Below are 6,000 nucleotides of genomic sequence, written 5' to 3' on the forward strand. Positions count from 1 at the left end.
TTTTCTGTTTTGGTGGCCGATTTGCAGAGGAGAAAGAAGAGGGTGGGGCAAAATTGAAAAATTTTAAAAGATTTGGGTCGTTTTGAAATTTTAAAAAGTTTATAGTAGAATTAAACTGAGCACAACTCTGTTTCCAAGCATGACCTTAGGTCATGTATGAACTCTTGTATTTGGAAATCTAATTGGGTTTTGACTAACCCAGTTAAGTCGGGTGGACCCATTAAGGAGAAAAACTTTCCCAGCGTGAATTTTTTGCATTCACAAGGACTCGTACCCGAGAAATTGCTTAAGCGGAACAAGCGCTGAACCGCTTGAACTAACTCACATTGATTTATTCGCATTTTCTTATTAATTAGACTGTCTAATTTTGTCATACTCAACTCACTGATTTCTGCTGTAACTGAGAAAAACAAAATAATTTGAGTAGTCAATTATGAAGCATAAAAAAATGCTGTCCATCGATACACATGTTTTGAAGGGTCAGCAATTTTTTTCTTTGTTTTATTTTCTTTTTACAGGCATCGAACTCTTCCCAAGCGCCAACCGGGTACTTCTGTTTCCTGTCAACTTCCCTAGTTTGAACCAAACTTTAAAAACTATGCATGTAAGTGTCATTTCTTTTTTCCAAGCTGGACCCACCAGAGGGCTCTCTATAAATAGCGGGGAGCTGGCACCCGAAATGAGCCCATATACAAACTCATATATAACATATCAATCAATTATAGAAAGAGATCAGAGAGAGAGAGAGGGAGAGATGGAAGTAATGAAAGTGCTTCACATGAATGGTGGAGTTGGGGAAACAAGCTATGCTAGCAACTCTCTGGTTCAGGTATATATATATATATATACATTTTGTACACACACATATATGTACATGTATGCATGCATATATCGACATACGTTATACTAATTATGCATGTACATATATATATATATATATATTGCATACCATATATGCATGATATGTTGATCCCCTTCGTGGAGATAAAGTTCGCTGTAGATCTGTCCAACCCTGCTTCACATGCACTTACAAAGGAGGAAGGGGGTTTAATGTAGTAATATAAATCAAATTAGAACTAAGGAGTTTTGTAGTTTAAAAAAATGGTACTTGAGAGAATAGATGATATAGTCCAGAAATCATGAAGGGAAGTCGAGTTGGGGAATGGTTCCAACTCGACCCTCTGGAGACTTAAGTTAAGAATGTCTCATGCTTGATGTCGATTTCATGTTTCTTAAGTCCTTTGTGACACACAAGCATATGCGACATATCACAGTGTACCGATTGTTGTGTAGATCGATTGACATGGACTTAGTCAGTCCCCCAGTGTCAAATCATCCCCCTACTGCTCACTCTTACATGTTCTCTTGGTGAGGTCTATATGGTTCAAGCTATATGGTTCTTTTGTGTGCAGAGAAAGGTGATATCGATGACGAGACCCATCATGGAGGAAGCCATAACCGCCCTGTACTTAAGCATCTTACCACATCCAACAACCCTAGCGATAGCGGACCTTGGTTGCTCGTCAGGCCCGAATACGCTCTACGTAGTCTCTGAGGTGATCAGAGCTGTGGAGAATTTCTGCCGGGAGATGGGGCACAACGAGCCTCCTGAGTACCAGGTCTTCTTGAATGACCTTCCCGGGAACGACTTCAATGCCATATTCAGGGCGCTGCCAAGGTCCACGGAGAAGCAGGGCCAGTGTTTCTTCACCGGGGTCCCAGGATCTTTCTATGACAGGCTCTTCCCTAGCAAGAGTTTACATTTCGTTCACTCTTCGTACAGTCTCCAGTGGCTATCTCAGGTGATTTGGCTCGCTCAATATAGAGCTAGACAGCAAAAAAGGATTATGTCTCGATGTTACCTTCTCGAAGATAAATAATATATATATATGTTTTGATTAAATTTCAGGTTCCTGAGGGACTAGAGGGTAACAAAGGGAACATATACATGGCGAGCAGTAGCCCTCGGAGCGTGATCGATGCTTATTTCCAGCAGTTTCAGGATGACTTCTCGTTGTTCCTAAAGCATCGTGCACAGGAGCTGGTGTCAGGTGGGCGCATGGTCTTAACGATCTTGGGCAGAAGAAGCGAGGATCCATCGAGCTCAGAATGTTGCTGCATTTGGGAGCTCTTGGCAATGGTCCTCAATGAGATGGTTTCCGAGGTAATTAATTATAATACTTGGGATTCACACATATAAACGGCATCTATGAACAAAATTTTAATTGGTTTTCATTTGTTTGCTCAATTAGTAGTACCTCTAGAGTCCACTTCTTCCCCATACTACCAGTAAAAGATAAAATGCAAAGACTACTATTAACGCAGCCCAAGCAAGTATAAGTTAGACGGGAGAGATCTTCAGACGGAATAGAAACTGATATGACATATGAAGAACCACTACCTCTGGCTTAGAAACTTTGCTTTTTGAATATTTGTTAAAAAAATACGTAGGGACTGATAGAAGAGGAGAAGATGGACAGCTTCAACATCCCGCAATACACGCCCTCCCCCTTGGAAGTGAAGGCAGAGGTTTTGAAAGAAGGGTCTTTCTCCATCAACCGTCTGGAGGTCTCGGAAGTGAATTGGAGCGGCAACAAGAAGACGACTGAGTACAATGGTCACCAGAGCAGGAACGGGAATCTCCATGGCGAAGGATACAGCGTGGCAATGTGCATGAGAGCTGTTGCTGAGCCCATGCTGATCAGCCACTTCAGGGAAGGAATCATAGAGGACGTGTTCCGGCGCTACAGGATGCTGATTGAGGACCGGATGGCGAAGGAGAAAACCGAGTTCATCAATGTCACACTCTCTCTCACCAGAAATCCAGCATGAGACAACAAGAAGAGAGAAGAAGAATGCGGTTCCCTATATGTGGCTGCTTTTTGGTAACTGCAGTAATCTCATGGTGCAGAAGTATTTAATTAGTTCCTTCCTATATGTGGTTGCGTTTTAAGTTGTTGGCTATCATGGCGAATGCCATGTTAAAACAAGCTTGTATTGCCGCTTTGATGCCCGGATTTCATATCCGTGGCTGCTTTGTCATGGGATGTGATTGGTGTGATTGATCATATAGTTGTGCTCGTTTCATCTAATGCCGTAATGAAGGTTTCAGTTCAAATTCACTGCTCGGCTATTCAAATAAAGTACTCAAAGCTACAATATGAAATTTATTAAGAAAATCGCCAAACGGCATGCATCAAGCGAATTGATTATGACCCCCAAGTGCGACAAGGCGATACAACTTCATCAATGTACAAGACGAAGAAGAACCAATGAATTTTTTTTTTCCAAATTTGTAGGAGAAATTGCTCTCGCAATTCCGGGAGATCAAGCATTGAAGGTTATTCTCCCTTTGCTGGACTTGAACTTGTGCTCTTCTCCTTACGGATTAGAGTTGCTTATTACTTAACCAGCACTTTGTTTGTAAGAACCAATGAATTTAATGAGAGACTTTAACTCAGAATCTTGTTATCTTCCAAGTTCAAGGAAAGATAGAGAAGAGAATATCCGCCGAGAGATGGGGCACAATGAGCCTCTGAGTACCAGGTCTTCTTGAGTGACCTTCCCCGGAACGACTTCAATGCCATATTCAGGGCACTGCCAAGGTCGAATGGGAAGCAGGGCCAGTGTTTCTTCACCAGGGTCCCGGGATCTTTCTATGACAGGCTCTTCCCTAGCCAGAGTTTACATCCAGTGGCTCTCTCAGGTGATTTGGCTCGCTCAATCTAGTGCTAGACAGCAAAAAAGGATTGTTTCAATGTTACCTTCTCGAAGACAAATAGTTTCTGTACATGTTTTGATTAATTTTCGGGTTCCTAACGGACTAGAGTGTAACAAGGGGAACATATAATTGGCGAGCAGTAGCCCTCAGAGCATGATCAACGCTTATTACCAGCAGTTCAGGACGATTTCTCATTGTTCCTAAAGCATTGGCGCAGGAGCCGGTGTCAGGGGGGCGCATGGTCTTAACGATCTTGCACAGAAGAAGCGAGGATCCATCGAGCACAGAGTGTTGCTGCATTTGGGAGCTCTTGGCAATGGCTCTCAATGCGATGGTCTCCGAGGTATATAATTAGATGTAATACTTGGGATTCGCACACAATATAGAAAGGGCATCTAAACACAAACCTATTTAAATTGGTTTTGATATATGTATGTATAAGTTAGACATGAAATTTTCAGACGAAATAGAAACCGATATGACTATTAATAAGAAACACGAATATGTTGTATACGACGAACCACCAAAGATATGACTATTAGTGGCGAGGAAGTATTATAAATTTTATAGTATAAATAACAAATTTAGTGCATGGTCGTATTTAATTACGCCTTCCTATATGTTGTTGCTTTATAAGTCGTTGGTCCTCGTGGTAAATGCCGTGTTAAAATAAGCTTGTATTGCTGCTTTGATGCCTGGATTTCATATCTGTGGCTGCTTTGTCATGGGATGTGATTGGTGCATCATATATGGTTGTGATCGTTTCATCTAAATACCATATTTTAGGTTTCAATTCAATACTCTGCTATTCACATAATGTCCTCCTCAAAGTAACAATATGAAAATTATTAAGAGATTTCATCAAGAAAATTGCCAATCGGCACCCATTAAGCTAATTGATTATGACCTCCAAGTCCAACCATGACAATATAAAATCATTCATTGTACAGGATGAAGACGAACGAATGAATTTAATGAGACATTAACTCAGAATCTTGTAATTCTTCCCAAGTTCAAGACAAAAACAGGGAGGCGAGTGAACCCAAAAGAATCTTTGATGCGGCAGAAGACACGAAAAATTGATACCTTGAAAAAAATAGGTTCTGATGACCTTGTTTCGAGGGAAACAATATCCGGAGCACAACTCATCGCCGTCGGCGATGAAAACACGAGATTTAGGCTGAATTCCATTGTTTAGGGTCTCAAACAGGCAATTTTATATTATTTAGGACGTTTTTTGCTATTTTAAGAAATAGTTTATTTTATAGAATATTTTATTTTTTTCGTTATATTTTCGTTTTCTCTATTTAAACGATGTAAGCCCTAGGGATAAGATTGTTTTTTCGGATTATCAATAAAGTCTTGGAGCTACAGTGCTCTTTCGCCCAATCTTGGGTTTGATTCGAGTTTGATGCCTATTTCCTGGTATTCGTAGAATCAATAGGTTGTAGAAGGTTGTTGTCTGGTATTCATGTGCGAATCAACAAATCGCAATTAGTTCCGATGCGTCAATTGGTATCAGAGCTTGCGGTTTGATCTTGAACAACCATGCCACCCAGGAGAAGGGATCGTGTGGACGATGTTCTTGACCGTGACAACCTGCGACATCTGTAACAGAGGATGGAGGAAATCAATTCGCTTCCCTTGGGGTCCTGAGTATGCTGATTATGCGCTGCAACTGGTTCTGGGTGTTGGTACCACGAAAGATTGGTGTTTGCCAAGGCATTTCCGCGAAGATGCACCCAATTGACCAGACATCAATTGAGGGCCCGTAGTTTGTGTTGCCCAGGAGGAGCTCTGGCTTGCGGAACCATCGAGTTACAACGTTCGAGTTCATGAACTCCGATTCGGCTCAGGCTGTTGCTATTGAGAAAACAAAGTCCTAGATCTTTACTGACACAACGTACACGCAAACAACCTGTCACAGATCCGTTAATTCCGTAGAATACCAGAACTACGACCTTCAATCCCCAATTGATTCTTCGAATTCCTAGGAAATTGGCATCCAACTCGAATCGAATCAGAAAAATGGTAAAAGAGCACGATAGCTCCAAACTTTATTGAATGATTAAAAAACAATTGTTTAGCCCTAGGTTTATATCGCTTAAATAGGAAACGAAATTACATGAAAGAAATACAATTTACCCTAAAAATTGCAAAAATGCCCAAATAACATAAAATTGCCGTTTGATACCCTAAATGATGGAATTCGGCCTAAATCACATCTAGTCAAGGCCAAAGGCCATGAGTTGTACTTCGGAGGCCGTTTCCTTCGAGAC

General features: G+C 41.1%; 1 protein-coding gene across 1 annotated transcript; it reads left to right on the forward strand.

Moving 5' to 3' along the window:
• The first annotated feature begins 690 nt into the window (after window positions 1-690).
• Window positions 691-3,122, forward strand: LOC116198555 (salicylate carboxymethyltransferase-like). The gene is made up of 4 exons (XM_031528725.1): window positions 691-829; window positions 1,413-1,802; window positions 1,910-2,164; window positions 2,452-3,122. Exons 1-4 carry the CDS (start codon window positions 755-757, stop codon window positions 2,830-2,832), a joined length of 1,101 nt encoding a protein of 366 aa, XP_031384585.1. The 5' UTR covers window positions 691-754; the 3' UTR covers window positions 2,833-3,122.
• Window positions 3,123-6,000: the final 2,878 nt, after the last annotated feature.

Source organism: Punica granatum, chromosome 3 (genome assembly GCF_007655135.1).
Source record: "Punica granatum isolate Tunisia-2019 chromosome 3, ASM765513v2, whole genome shotgun sequence".
Lineage (NCBI taxonomy): Eukaryota > Viridiplantae > Streptophyta > Magnoliopsida > Myrtales > Lythraceae > Punica > Punica granatum.